This window comes from Etheostoma spectabile, chromosome 22 (assembly GCF_008692095.1).
Source record: "Etheostoma spectabile isolate EspeVRDwgs_2016 chromosome 22, UIUC_Espe_1.0, whole genome shotgun sequence".
Lineage (NCBI taxonomy): Eukaryota > Metazoa > Chordata > Actinopteri > Perciformes > Percidae > Etheostoma > Etheostoma spectabile.
In genome coordinates, this window is record NC_045754.1 from 16,148,598 (window position 1) to 16,162,239 (window position 13,642).

Below are 13,642 nucleotides of genomic sequence, written 5' to 3' on the forward strand. Positions count from 1 at the left end.
TGGTGAAGTCTGCATCGACGCAGACTCACAGAAAGGGCTCGGTAAGTGCGTACCCTCACGCCCTTTGAAATTCCACATTGGGACAACCCTAAGCCCTTACAAATTTCGTGAGAGCGCTCACCAAAGTCTGTGAGTCTGTGAGTCCGGACTTTGGGGTTAGACCAGTGGATGCACTTAGAGAAGAGATTTGTTGAACAGGAAAATAAATAAGTTTTGTTTTTCCCCATAAGCCCAACATTTGAGGTTGTGGTTCATAATTGTCAGAAAATGTAACTTAGGTCTGGTCTGTTTAACAAATTAACACTTTAGATGAGTGATCCAGAGCAACAAATTGTTGAGAACAGCATGATTATATTTCTAAATTAATTAAATAAAAGCAGCCCTCATAATTATTTGTCATACAATATGCTACTTCAGTGCACTAAGGATAACAGGATTGGGCAGAGGACAGGGAAAGAAGTGGCAGCACAGCAATCAACAACAGAGTCAGCTCAATGATTAACGGGGGTTTTATTTACCCTAAAGTCTTAAAAACAAAAGAGAAAATCTAGGTTCTTCAGGAGCCCTGTCTCTAGAACTAGAATACCAAAAAATTTAGCCGGGCCGCTAGACAACTTACCGGTTCAAAATGCAACATAAGGGTTTGCCCTGGATATCTCAGGGGGAAAGCTTCTCACTCTCAGCATGTGCCACACAAAAGGAACTCCCCAGTTGTTCTTTATTCTCTGGTGATGAGATCAGCTTGATACTCGATACTCCAATACTGTCAATTAGGAGTGTGTGGAGCCACCTGGCAGGAATGTAGATGCTTCAATGCCCTCCTCTTCAGCCCCTCACAAAATAGTGCCAACCACACAGCCAAGTCCAGCCTTATACTAACTTAGTTTTAACTTAGTCAAATTTAGTAAAATGTATATTTTTATGCCCCTAAATGAACTAATTTTTTTCTTCTTTTCCTCCATTCTTCAAAAAAAGCAAAGTGAGATGACATCTTACGAAGAGCCCCGAGATGACTAAAGCAGCGGGCATATTTGTCTAATTTGCACAAAGACATCCACATCAAAGCACAAATCAAGACTCAGGCTCATTCAATAGATTTTTGTCAGTCTATCCATTTCTCATTCTTTTTTCCCAGCATCCTTTTTCCTCTCTGTCACATTCCCTTTTTCTCTCTCTATTTTCAAAGTGTTATTAGGACATGATAAAAGCGAAAGGGATGTCATGACACGAGACCCCCTGTTAGCATTAGGAGGTGGGAGAGAAAGCGAACGAGAGAACGAGGGGCAAAAAAAAAGGGAGAGAAAAAGATGAAAGAGATTTGTCTGGAAATTATTGCTCACAAGGCATTGATTCTCTCCTTTAATCTCACACAGTGTGCTCAAATTTCCTATTAGGGAGATGAAGAAAAGGAGAGAGAGGGAGATGGGTCTTATTCACACAGGTGGGGAGGTGAAACTTGGTGTGTCTGCCAGTGTTTCTTTGGGCGGACATTACCATTTCCCTTATTCTGGAAAGAGAAGCAATGTCCAGATTCTTTTTTTCACATGTGCTGTCTTGCTTTAAGGCCATTAGTCTGCTGTAAGTAAACATTAGAGTGGAAAAGCTATTGCTACTGAACCGCTGGAGGGTCTCTCACACACACACACACACACACACACACACACACACAGCTGCAAAGCTTCCTCCGGTTAGCGACGATTAGACTTTGCTATAGGTAATCAATAGCTGCTATCAATTCAATACCTCCTACTGATGGATGAGGTCAAGGAAACAGAGAGGAGAGTGAGGAAGAAGGGAGCAATAGAAGGAAAGACTTTGTTGCTGCTGCAAAGAATGGCAGAAATTTTACCTGACAATGCTACCTCTAAAGTAAAGTTCCTGTTTTCTTCTTTGTGTGAGTGTGTGTGCATATGGGCTGTCGAAAACGTCCATCTGTGAATTGTATCATCGCGGTCCAAGATTAGTGGCTGCTTGGACCTAGTCAGCGTATTGCCTGGTTACCACGGCTCCAGCTCCACACAACCCTCCTTCCATCACTGGATTGTTTGTCTTAATGCTGTGTGACATGGCCCATTGTTTTGCCCATCTGTGGTTAAGAGTCAATGGACAGAGGGTGTATGAGGGGATCATGAAGAGAAAAGAATGGAGGTGAGGGAGAAGAAAATAAAGAAGAGCAGTGGTGAAAAGGGGGTAGGGGGGAGATGAAGGCAGAAAAAAGGGAAAGAAACAAGATGGGGACAAGAGCTGAGAGGTGAAAAAAATATTTAAAGAGAAAGGTCAGAACGAGACTGAGAGCAAGGGGAAACATGCAATAACCCTGTGATTTCAATATGGGCCTTGGACTTTACATTCACCACTTCCTTTTCCAGGACCTTCAAGAGGATTTTGGCTCCAAATGGAGCGGGGCCTTAAGCTCTTTGTGATATCATTGACGTGAAAGACGTCCTGGCCATGTGACGCCAGTCCCCTCTTCAAAGGGTTAAGTCATATTTAGTATGCGTCCTCATAGCCCCATGGCTTTGTATTGTAAATAAGACTAATGTGGCATTGGTCAGGTATGCTAATTCAGATAATCAGTGCAATTTCTGCAAATTATAACTGTCAGTGTGGTGGCACAGAACCTTGGCGGAAAACATGAGGGAACAATTTAGCCCGGGTAATACCCCTCCACCAAAGAGCTGCTCAACTCAAAGAAAAACAATCGGCCTGGGCCCATACCGCCCCGACACACCATTTCAAAAATAGTTTATGGTGAACGAGGCTCATTTTTTTTTTCTGAGGCACAAGTCAGCCTGCTGCCCTTTTTTTTTCTTCCTATGTGCACACACAGACCGCAAAGTAATTATAATTCGCTTGGATGGAATTATTCAAAAAATGACCACATCTTTTACTCCCTCAGCCATAGAGAATATGGTTTTGGGAAATTTGGGCTAAATTGCTACTTGCTGAAAATATAATAATATACATACTGTATATGAATGTGTCTTATTTTGATTTGACAAATGATTTAAAATGCAGTGTATTGTCTCCAACTAATTGTACAGCAATAAAAAACTACATACTTCACAAAAATCCTCTTGGGTAACATCCCATCACTTTCATCAGAATAGTTCTCCCCTAGGAACTGCATGCTACTCATGTTGGGCACATAAAATAACATTCCAAGTTTTCATTATGCGAGGAATGGATCCCGCCTGACTGAAATCTGTGGACTTTACCTTATATGTAAGTACCTTCCTGTTTCACAGTAAATGAGAAAGAAAAGGTCACAACTAATGTAATTGTACTGTAGGCAATCAGCTGTTTGTAAGCAAATCAATATGCAATATAATTGGCTGCCTTAACCTATTAAACTTTAATACAAACATAGATATCTCACAGATAAATACATCAGAGGGCCGAAATATGCAACACAACCACAAAACAGTAACTAAAAAAAGACAAGATTGTGCTTTGATGAGCCAGTCAGCTGCTCTCACCTACTGCATTCTGACTTAAAGGAGAAAATGGCCACCGCTGTGCTAACTCTAGTGGTTAGCTAGATCTGGGTGTGTGTGTGTTGCATCCTTTCTCTCACTCCTCCGGCCATCCGTGAATGTTTATGTAATGGCCACAAATTACTGAGACAAACCCTGGAAATAGACTTCTGTCTGAGGAGAGACCTTCTTAGAAAAAAAACAAGAAGACAACCGCTGGAATGGCAAAACCACCCCCACCACCCAGAGGAAAAAAAGTATAAGATGAAGGAGTGAAAGTGAGGGAAGACGGAAAAGCTAATACCTCCAAAGATGCCCCGGTGTCATCACATCAAAATGCACTTTGGGAAACAGCAAAGCCCTTTCCCACATTGGAAATTGAATGATCGTTTTTTGGTGCTGTGACTTGGTTCAGACACATACAGTTTGGGTAAATTTGGAAACAAGAAATGTTGGCATACTCAGAAACGGCAAAGATGGCACACTTGCTCTATGCCCATGTTCTATCACTTTCTGCTGGAAGCGCAAGCTCATATAGGGATAATAAGTGTCCATTAGGCTCCATTTTTAGCCTAAAGCTGATATCTAAATGGTTAGTACAGCTACACTAATTTGACTAGGACCAAAAATGACCTAGAGCCTTACAGAGAAAACAAAAGGCTCTGGATTCACATGCACACACTCACAGATAAACACACACACATACACCCACACGATAAAAGTGCTGTCGGTCTCTCTAAGTCAGAAGAGGTCTTTTGTTTAAAAGGGGGACTCAGACAAAAAGGGTCCTCTCCTTCCCTCTTTAATGCATGTTCGTTTGTGGGGGGTGGGTATAGAGGGATGGAGATGTGTGGGTGGTGGAGGGATGGATGACAGGCCAGGCTCTCAGAAATAATTACCTCCATAAGATCCCATCTCCCTTTCCTTTTTGTGAGGGACACAGGGAACGGAAGGGGCAAAATGACAGAAAGTAAAGTATGCAGAAAAGGCCCTAGTGTTTCTGCTTGGACTGGCTTATGAGGGGCTTTACACATGATGGAGCACAGGGCTAATGGTCGAGGATACACATAGAAAAACACATTCATGCACACATACACACGCCTCCTCACAGTGTTCTTTATGGCTAAACAAATGGTCAAATTGTTAAGACAGAGAAACAGTCCGAGGGAGGAAAACAACTTCAGAGACTGTTAATGTCTCCAAAAATCCAGCTAAACAAATTGTCCAGATTATAAAATCGATGATGGAATACCCGTGACTCGCAATCTGTCATATTTTTCTTTTTCTGCTTGAATTTGACTAAACAGCTCTATTCAGAACGTAACTTCATTATAGAGAAGGGCACAAAAAAAATCTAATTCCTCTATCAACTTTGGACAACCCTCAAAGCAAAATGGCCTCCAAGTCCTCCATGTTGAGAGGTTGTTTATACTTGCTCTTCTGATGCAAACTGGCATTTTTTATAAACTCAATTATTTTTAACACTTCTAATTGTACACAGAGACGAACGATTTATCTCAGCAATGAGGACACACTGAGCTTTTTGTTTCCGAAGGACACAGCTGAAAGATCACGGCAAAACCTGTTTGGTTTTTTGCTGTACCGCCAGTGAGAGTGAGTGCTTGCACATGCACAAGAAGAGAAGTGCACACAAACTTCACTCTCACTTCACAATAGCGTTTACCTAGTATAAAAGGATGAGACGGCTTGGGCCCAGGTTTGGGGAATTACAGACTCAAAAGGATAACAAAGAGTGAAAGGTTCTAAAATAAACATACACTAGCAAACACATGTATTGACATGAACACAATACAGTCCAGCAGAAGTGTTCCTTGTACACTCCTGTCTTTGTTCAAAACACCTATACCCTTGCGGTGTGTCTCTGCTGTACTGTATCCTTAATTAGGCCATAAAATCAGCATCAAAATTGTTTAATGAAAGCCATTCACATGTACATAAAGTCCAGAGCATTAGAACTCTTATTCCCAAATGGGCCTATAATTATCTGGCTCAGTGCCAGGTCCCAGGCTTTAAGAGAAAGATACCGGTCAGCACTTAAATTAATCTTTTTCATACCAGTCTCTAATGAACAGAAAGTGCTCGAGTCAGGAGTTGTAGCCCCAGAAAAACAGCACGCATTCACATGCACGCACACACAAATACAGGGTCCTTAAACCTAACACTGGCTGGAAATGTTGTCTACTATAGAGCCTTTTCCATGGGTGAATACATTCACATCATCTATCACTATAGGAGCCCAAATCAGCTATAATCTGTTTGCAAAAAAGCACAAAGGGCTCAGCTTAAAAAAAAAAAAAAAAAAAAAAAAAAAAAAAAAAAAAAAAAAAAACAAAAAAAAAAAAAAAAAAAAAAAAAAAAAAAAAAGAGGTATGACCCAATTTATTACATCACTTTCAGTCATTTTGATCTCTGGTGAAAACTTCTTACTCCACGCTCTGCCTACACCTGCCAAATGTATACGGCCTACAAGGAAATACCTTTGAAACATGTACCTCGTGAAAGAATACCGTTGTTCACTATAAGTTATATAGAGTGGGCAAAAAGAGGGCATCCAAAAAAGTGGCTTAGCATTTTGGTCGCTGCCAGTGTCCGCTTAAGCTTTGCACTAGCTTCCTCATGGAAATTCACCAAGTGGCATCAAAGCCAAAAGTATAAAGCAAGGGTGCAATAAGTGCAGCGGGCAAATATTGCATTTGACAGGTTTAAAACCTGGTTGTGCTCACTGGTTTGAGATATGAAAAAAAAAAAAAAGAAAAAAAAAAAGACGGGAAACAAAAAAAATACAAAAAAAACAAAAAAAAAAAAAAAAAAAAAAAAAAAAAAAAAAAAAAAAAAAAAAAAAAAAAAAGAAAAAAAAAAAAAAACAAAAAAAAAAGCCCGTTCTTCAAGCTTGGGCCCTAGTGTTTATTAACAAAAAAAAAATAAACGGACAGGAGGGTTGGAGGGCAAGTGGGAGAGTGGGAGATGGAAATATAATATTAAGCAGGACAAAGAAAGGGAAGCGGAGAGATGCAAAAAGAGTAGGAGAGAAAGGGGGGGGGGGTGGGGTTTGGGTGGGGTATGTTAAATGTACGGTAATGATTTCTAAGCATGCTTTTCTGCTGCACCCCAAATCTCATCGAAACTTTGATCCATGTGTAATTAAAACCAAACGTACGCTGACTGCAGTCTCCATTTCAGGATTGGGAGCTCTTCTTCTGTTTGAGTGTGTGTGTGTGTGTGTGTGTGTGTGTGTGTGTGTGTGTGTGTGTTGTGTGTGTGTGTGCGTGCGTGTGTGCTGGCGTGTGTTAGGAATCACATATGTTTCTAAGCGCTGGGCCCCCATCTGTTTTGGGAATACATGTACAGTTATAACAGGACACGGGGCTTTGGGGAGCACAGACACAGCATACACACAGAGAGGGATGTATGGACTAAGATCAATATTCGGAATGCTATTCAAAATGTGTTACACATCCCCCCCCCACACACCCCACCCCTAGATCCCACCCGCCCTTCAGGTCAAGCAAAGCAAAAACAAGTTAAGCTCTCATTTCTCCCGAGCATTACAAGGGATGACTAAATAATGGAACCCTGACTCTTGGTCTTCTCGGTTTAAATTATAGCACAGCCCCTCCCCTTACCACCCTGCCAACCCCTCACCAACCATCCAACCCCCACTCAAAGAAAAACATTAATCTTTTTTTTTTTTTTTTTTTTTTTTTTTTGGTTCTGCTTGTGTTTTACAGTCTGTTACACTTATTAGCTGCTTGGCAGGACGAGGGAGAGTCTTTAAGATAAAGCCAAATTGTTACTTGGTCATGAGAAAGGAATGAAGCTCACTCCAGGGAGAGGCTGTGGAGCCGTAGTACTATGGTGTGTGGTGTGGTGAGTGTTGTTGTGTGTGTGTGGTGTGTGTGTGTGTGTGGTGTGTAGGGATGTGTGCCTAGGGTGTGTTCGTGGGTGATGTGTGGGTTCTTTTGTGTTCTGTGGACTAATGTTATGTGTGTCAAGGCCTTTCACTATGAGATACTCCAGAAGGTGAATGTGAAAATTTTCATTAATCCTGAACTGCCGCCTGGGATTTCTTTTGTCCCTGCAACAGGACCGTGTGTGTGTGTGTGTGTGTGTGTGTGTGTGTGTGTGTGTTTCACATATAAGCGCAGCAGCCTAATAGGAACAGTATGCTCATTTTGGAGAGATTAGGAGGAATGGACGGGTCTGTATCGAGAGACGTGATCTGGATATGAAGGCCAAAGCAGGGAAGGAGGGAGGAAGGGAGCTTTGACAGAATCAAGAGGGAGTGGTGCAAGAAAATAAAAAAAAAAATATGGAAGGAGTGTCAGGAGTAAAGAAAGATGGATCTGACTTCAAACAAAGAAAAGTGACGATAAAAAACTTAAAAAACAGAAGCAAGTAGGAGAAATGTTGGGTATTTGTGTGTACTTCATCAGAAAAAAAAGGCAGGTGACAAAAAAGGACACCAGTACAAAATAGCTTAGAAATAGCTTAGAAATAAGTCACACCAACTAGAGCAAACAGGCAAAACTAGTTAAAGAAGCACATACCTTGGCTGAAGGAGCACTCCTTGACGTGGAACAGCTCGTGGAAGCTCAGTCCATCCTCGTCCCCTCCCAGGCCTTGCTGGTGAAGCTGGAGTTTCCTCAGTCCTTCGTTCTGCTGGTGGCGAGCTGAGCGGGCGTGCTGCACTAGGTTGAGGCGGGCCTTGGTGGAGTAGTCGCACAGTGTGCAGTAGTAGACACACAACTCCGGGGAGTACGCGCTGTCCTGCTTCTGCAAGTGCTGTGGAAGAGAAGAGAGGAGAGCGCAGATGTTAGATGGTGTTTGTGTTTTTATGGCGTCCTGTGGTCGTTTCAAGGAATTATTGTTCTCGCAGCTACATTTCTGTCCTCTATGCATTTTCATTACAGGTGTTTTCAATAATTCTGAGATTAAAAAGACTTTCGGGTGAATTAAATGCAACAAGTGACGCTTGTCTGCAAAATCATGTTTCAGTATTTTGTGCTTTGTGGCTATAAAAGCCTTCCCTTCTACCTGGCTTTCAGCTTGGTTCCAACATTTCAAAAGCCCATAAATCCCACTTCCCTGGCAGAAAGTCTAGCACAGTATATGTTCTTAACTTTTTGCAGTATGTGAGTTGAATCTTTTGTATTATGTATCTCTGGTAATTTCCTATAATGTTTTAATACAGTGTCACAGTAGTGCTATGAGTGGGCAATGCTACAAAAACCAACACTCAAGAGCAATGAATAAAAAAACAAGGACAATCTGGTTTAATTATTTCAAATAGAAGGAATACTATCAACACAGTAAGAGATGGAGTTTTGGGTGTGTTTATATCCAGACACTAAACAGTCCAAATGAACTGGATATGTTTTAGGTGACATAAAGATTAACGACACACACCAAGTCAGAGAAGGGATTGAGTTCAGAACACTGTTTTTCTCTTGGACATGCACATTGTCCAGCACTGCTCATTGTTGGCAGCTGCAGGGGTTTCTCATTCAACGTGTGCTGTCAGTTGCAAGCCCTTAATTTCCAGTTGCCTCTTTAATGGCATTGCAGCCATGCAAAGCTACCCCCTACCTTGATGTGTGCGCGCGCACACACGCACACCAGCGGCACGCACCGCACGCACACACACACACACACACACACACAAACACACACACACACCACACACACCACACACACACAAACCACACACACCAGCACACACACACACACACACACACACACACAACACACACACGCGCACACAACGCACACACGCACACACGCACACAAGCACACACGCACACATGCACACAAGCCCCCATCCCACCTTGCCCTACTCCATACACCCAGTCAAGCCAAGCATATCAAGTGGCCTCTGTTGTTGCTGCCGGGCTAGAGAACAATGCACAAAACAAAAAGACCAGGCCAGCTTTTAATCTGATCCTCTGTGGAGGGAGGTGAGGGATGGAGGGGAGGGAGGCGGGAGGGAGGACGGAGGAGAGGGAAAGAGACAAAGACAGGACACAGAGGTGGCTCACGAAGGTAGTTTATGCTTTTGTTAAGATTTATATTCCAGCATGTGAGAAACAGGTGCAGGCGGTCTATGCATGAATTAACACACAATGTAGAGTGTGTGTGTGTGTGTGTGTGTGTGGGTGTGTGGTGTGTGTGTGTGTGGGGGGGGGGGGGTTGGGTTGGGTTGGTGGGGTGGGGGGGGGTATTTATCTACTCTGTCTTCCCTGGTCCTCATAGGGGATGTCATTGTTGAAAGTACATTGAAAAGTTAGCAAACGGTAATTAGTTCTCCGAGCATTGTTGCATCATTAGTGGATACAAGAGATAGGCGAGAGTGGCCAAACACTGTATGTGTAGGTTAGTGTGGTGCGAGAGTGTGGGGTGTGTGTGGTGGTGCGCGGGGGGGGGGGGGAGAAGATGAGAGGGGAGTGGGGGGAGGGGGCGGCGTTGGAGGCGTGGGGGGGGGTTGGTGGGGGTTGGTGTGTGTGGGGGGGGAGCACAGTTAGCTGCAGGTGTGTGAGTTCTAAACCCCCTCTTCCCCTTCCTCCTTTGACAAACAGGGATTAGCAACATAGCTACAGCCGCTAACACATCTTTTCTCTCTGTCTCTCCCTCTTTCTTTCTTTTGTAGGAAATCTTACGAGGTTTTTCTCACGAGACGGTGGGACGTCCCCTCGCAGTCAGAGGCCCTTTCAGAAGTCTTAAGTTTTAATTAAGTCGGAGTTGTCAGAAGAAAGCTCCCCTAGTCCAGAGCTCAGGGCCATTAATTACAGCTATCTTTGTTTCTCTGTGAAAGGAGGCCTCCCTCGCTCCTTCTCTCTCTCGCTCTCTCTCTCTCTCTCTCTTTCTCAGCTTCTTTTCTTTCTTCCCCTCCCTCCCTCGCAGAAGAACTGGGCTGCGGAGCCTTACCGTGGAAACCACACAAACGTGTGCTTATGAAAGCAAACACATATATGACATGCAAGAAAACATGCATGCAGGTTTGAGTCTTCTAATTGAAATTTAGACTTTTTGATTTTTTGAAAGGTTACCAATCATGGTTGCCTGCTGGAAAATGGTGCTTGGCTCCCCTTCCCTTTCACTGCTGCGTGATATTTGTTGTTCTATCTCAATTCAATCGTGTCTGGACTCCACTCCAATATACTTTTATTTCACGACCATTCTTCTAGAAATGGGGCTACTTAGAATTGAATGAAAAACTAGTAATAAACAAGGCCTTTCTTTCCTCCAGTGACAACCTTCAGTATTATATTAAAAAAGAAGAAAAGCTCATTGGAAATGTGCTGTGTTAAGTGAACAGCAGTGAATACAGCCATGATAGTTGAGTCTTATCAGGAGATAGAGAGAGAGTGAGAGAGAAAGTGAGGAGTGAGAGGGGGGGGGGGGGGGGGGGGGGGGGGGGGGGGGGGGTCCAGTGGTTCCTAATGGCATAGCCATTAAGGTTATTGCACTGGTTCCAAATAAAAACTTTCATATGAATCAGTGTAGTTAGTGGCCCAAAATGCTTCACATCCTTCCATGTCCGACTGTATATTCCATTTGTTTTTAGGATCTCAGGCGTAGGCTTGGATGATATACTTGGGGTTGAACCAGGCTGCCAGATAGGTTTAGGCCTAATATTAATTCTCTCCCCATCAGCACATTCCAGAGGGTTTGTTTAAGACCTAAACTAGAGGGCTGTCTGTCGCTCTCTGGCACTCCGCAGGCCTGAAATGCAGGCGGTCTGGTGATCACAGGCCAGAACATCCATGATTTATGAACTTTTAAAGGAGCACTTTGACTCCTGCCAGGCGTGGGCTGTGTAATGCATATTCAAACACACAAACACACTGTTCCTACTCCTGGGTTTGCGCCTGTGTGTGTCTGCTTGAAATGTGTATGTAATTTATGCCGCAGCTTATTTGTGTGTTTGTATATGTGCTGTACATAACATTTGTGTTATATGAATGTGTATGTGGGTCTTGTGTGTGCAGAATCCCAAAAAGGCCTATCCCTGTCAATATGGCACCTCTCCAGAGTGCCTGGTGGTTAATTGTTGGGGATTAGTGTTTGGCAAACAACCAAATAAGCGAACTCTCCCTGTGGGCCAATCAAAACCAGCTAAACAGCACTCCCTGGGTGGACCTAAACATGGCACAGACATCTCTGGATGGCGGAGGAGGTGCACATACACACCCCCATACACACCCCCATACACAGAATGCAAATTATGACACTTGGGACTTCCTGTTTACCTGTCAAAAACAAAACATTGTCAGCGCGCACACACGCCATACACGCACACGCACACGCACACGCACACACACACACACACACACACACGCCGTACACACACACACAAACACACACAGAAAAGGAAGGAGAGTCAATTCGACAGGTAAGGGAAGCTCCCTTGTGTAGTGGTTTGCTTCTGCTGTGGGGTGGGGATGACAGAGGACTGGATTCATTATGCAGAATGAGATGTTTTACAAAACACCTTTTTCCCACATACACAAACACAAGCGCACACACCTCCCCTCCGCTCGCTTCCCGGGTTTGGGGGAAGGAAAGCAGCACTGCTGTCTCATTTTCATTTGTTCTATCTGTGGTGACAAAGCTGCCTCATTAACTGAATTCTTAATAAGCAAGGGCAAATAACATCTTCTCACGACTTCTTTTATCTCTCTGTGGATGTACATGTATGTGAAAGCATGTGTGCATGCGGGTGGGTGAGGGTATCATTTCAATGCTTCTTTTCTTTTTCCTGTCGATGTGTGTGTGTGTGTTTGGTTTTATGCATCAATAATTTTGACTCTTCATTTTACCTCACAAGTGTGTTTTTGTGTCTTTCTATAATTCAATGCTGCCTTCTTCTTTGCCTGTGATTGTGCGTGTGCACCAGCAATATATGACAAAAATATTTTGAAAGCATCGCAAAGCAGTTGGGTTATGTTTTCCTCCATAAACCAAATGACAAATTAGAGTATTCAGTACAAACATGACTCTTTCCTGTCATTAAGTGTAGAACCAGGCAGCTAATGAACACATACTGAAAATAAGAAGCCTCCACTACCACAGCTATGTCTTAATAACCAGTGTGTGTGTGTGTGTGTGTGTGTGTGTGTGTGTGTGTCAGAACGTGTGTGTACGCGTTTTATACGTAAAGAATTAGCACATACATCCTGTTTTCCTATTTATGTCCGCTGAGAGTATATTTGCATGCAAATGTGCACCCCACACATTGTAAAAAATAAAAACCCCTTTATCTCCTTTCATCAGTGTTTTTTTAGGGGAAGCATGGAGGCTGTTGTTGGGTATAACTTCTTTTTGGAACGTCACAGGATTCCGGTGCCATCCCCTGGGCCCCTGGGGGCCATCGGAGACAAAAACAGCCCCACTTGGCCCAGCAAACAACAAAAGCGTGTTTTGTTCCTTGAAAGTATTTTAAACACATACCAGCGCTGCCTGGAAGGCTGCCAAGTGTAGAATTCCATCAGTACTACCACCTCCCTAACACATGTTACTGCTAACCGCTGCTCAGCCCCCAAGACATAGATGTAACGCAAGATCACTGCCAATGGATTCACTGGCAGACTGCACTGCTGAAAAGAGATGCTGAGGGCCCAGGTATGTGCCACCTCGCTTCCGCGAATAAAGAGAGCAGCAAATATTTTGTGTAGAGACCCAGATTCAGTCCTGCACACACACCAAAACAAATATGCAAATGGAAGACGAATACAAAAATTGCTGAGTGCACATTGCAATATACAGACCCCTGCTTCTCTCTCTCTCTCTCTCTCTCTCTCTCTCTCTCTCTCTCTCTCTACACCACACACACACACACACCTCCCCTTGCACAGCACTGAAAAAGATAATCCCACAAGCTGTTTAGCATTTCAATGATCTTGATCTCAGCATTTTATGATCTCTGTCCCATTGTGAGTCGCTTGAAAGATAATCGCCCGCATATGGTTTAGGGAAAGGTGAAAGGTCTGGTCATCTCACCTGGCTGTGAGTGGAACAGCGGGGTTTTAGACCCTAATGGGCTAGGTCAGGATGGCTCAATAGGGGTAAGTGGCTGGGAGCCATGCTGTCTAAATCTAATTGCTACATGTAAATACTGATCCATTTTCATGGGTGGTGCGGGGTGGGGG

The 13,642-nt window shown here is 43.5% G+C and overlaps 1 protein-coding gene across 4 annotated transcripts in view; it reads right to left on the reverse strand.

Annotated features, from left to right (window-relative positions):
* zfhx4 (zinc finger homeobox 4) overlaps nt 1-13,642 on the reverse strand; it is an 86,197-nt gene that overhangs the window by 31,516 nt on the left and 41,039 nt on the right. For all 4 annotated transcript variants that reach the window (XM_032503452.1, XM_032503453.1, XM_032503451.1 and 1 more), the window contains one exon: nt 8,045-8,279. In XM_032503452.1, coding sequence (XP_032359343.1) covers nt 8,045-8,279 — 235 coding nt within the window. The remainder of the gene's footprint in view (nt 1-8,044; nt 8,280-13,642) is intronic.